The 605-nt window shown below is 50.7% G+C and overlaps 1 protein-coding gene across 1 annotated transcript; it reads right to left on the reverse strand.

The window, feature by feature from the left end:
• Positions 1–122: 122 nt before the first annotated feature.
• Positions 123–476, reverse strand: LOC111787162 (senescence associated gene 20-like). The gene has a single exon (XM_023667275.1). It carries the CDS (start codon positions 474–476, stop codon positions 123–125), a length of 354 nt encoding a protein of 117 aa, XP_023523043.1.
• Positions 477–605: the final 129 nt, after the last annotated feature.

Below are 605 nucleotides of genomic sequence, written 5' to 3' on the forward strand. Positions count from 1 at the left end.
TATATATATATATATATATATATTTGGAACATCGTATATAAAACCATTTTATTTTATAAATTAACGTAGGAGTACTAAACCAGCGCAGGTTGCCGGAATTGAGACAGACAAATTTACATGGTTCACAACATATGCATCTGAAGTGCCAAAACAAGACCAGGGACCGACTCGCCGCACACCTTGCTCTGCCACACACTCTGGCAGTTAGTCGTCATCAGGGTATCAGCCTCCGCATACGGCGGAGATGACGACGGCGACTCCTCATCAGCGGCGGTGGCGAAACGCTTGACAGTAACAGAAGTGTTGAGATACTCCTTGACATGCGTTATAACCCCATCAGTAATGGTCCAAGCATGGACCCACGAAACGGCGCGTTTCGTGTCGTAGCCTTCAGCGAGGACGGTGGGCCCAAATGCGACGATGGAGATGGGTGCAAAGACGAAGGAAGAGGAGGAGACGCCGGTGAGGAGACGCATCAAGTATTGGTGCGACGGTGGACCATGGAACCACCACTCCAAGTCCGGCGCCAGAAGGCGGTGCACCGTCTCCACGTCTTTGGAACTCAACGCGTCGTAAAGTGCCGTCACTATCGCAACGCTGATCTC

This window comes from Cucurbita pepo, unplaced genomic scaffold (genome assembly GCF_002806865.2).
Source record: "Cucurbita pepo subsp. pepo cultivar mu-cu-16 unplaced genomic scaffold, ASM280686v2 Cp4.1_scaffold006247, whole genome shotgun sequence".
Taxonomy (NCBI): Eukaryota; Viridiplantae; Streptophyta; class Magnoliopsida; order Cucurbitales; family Cucurbitaceae; genus Cucurbita; species Cucurbita pepo.

Excerpts from the sequence above, each read along its gene's own strand:
- LOC111787162 (XM_023667275.1), bottom strand. The coding sequence starts at position 476 with ATGCGTCTCCTCACCGGCGTCTCCTCCTCTTCCTTCGTCTTTGCACCC.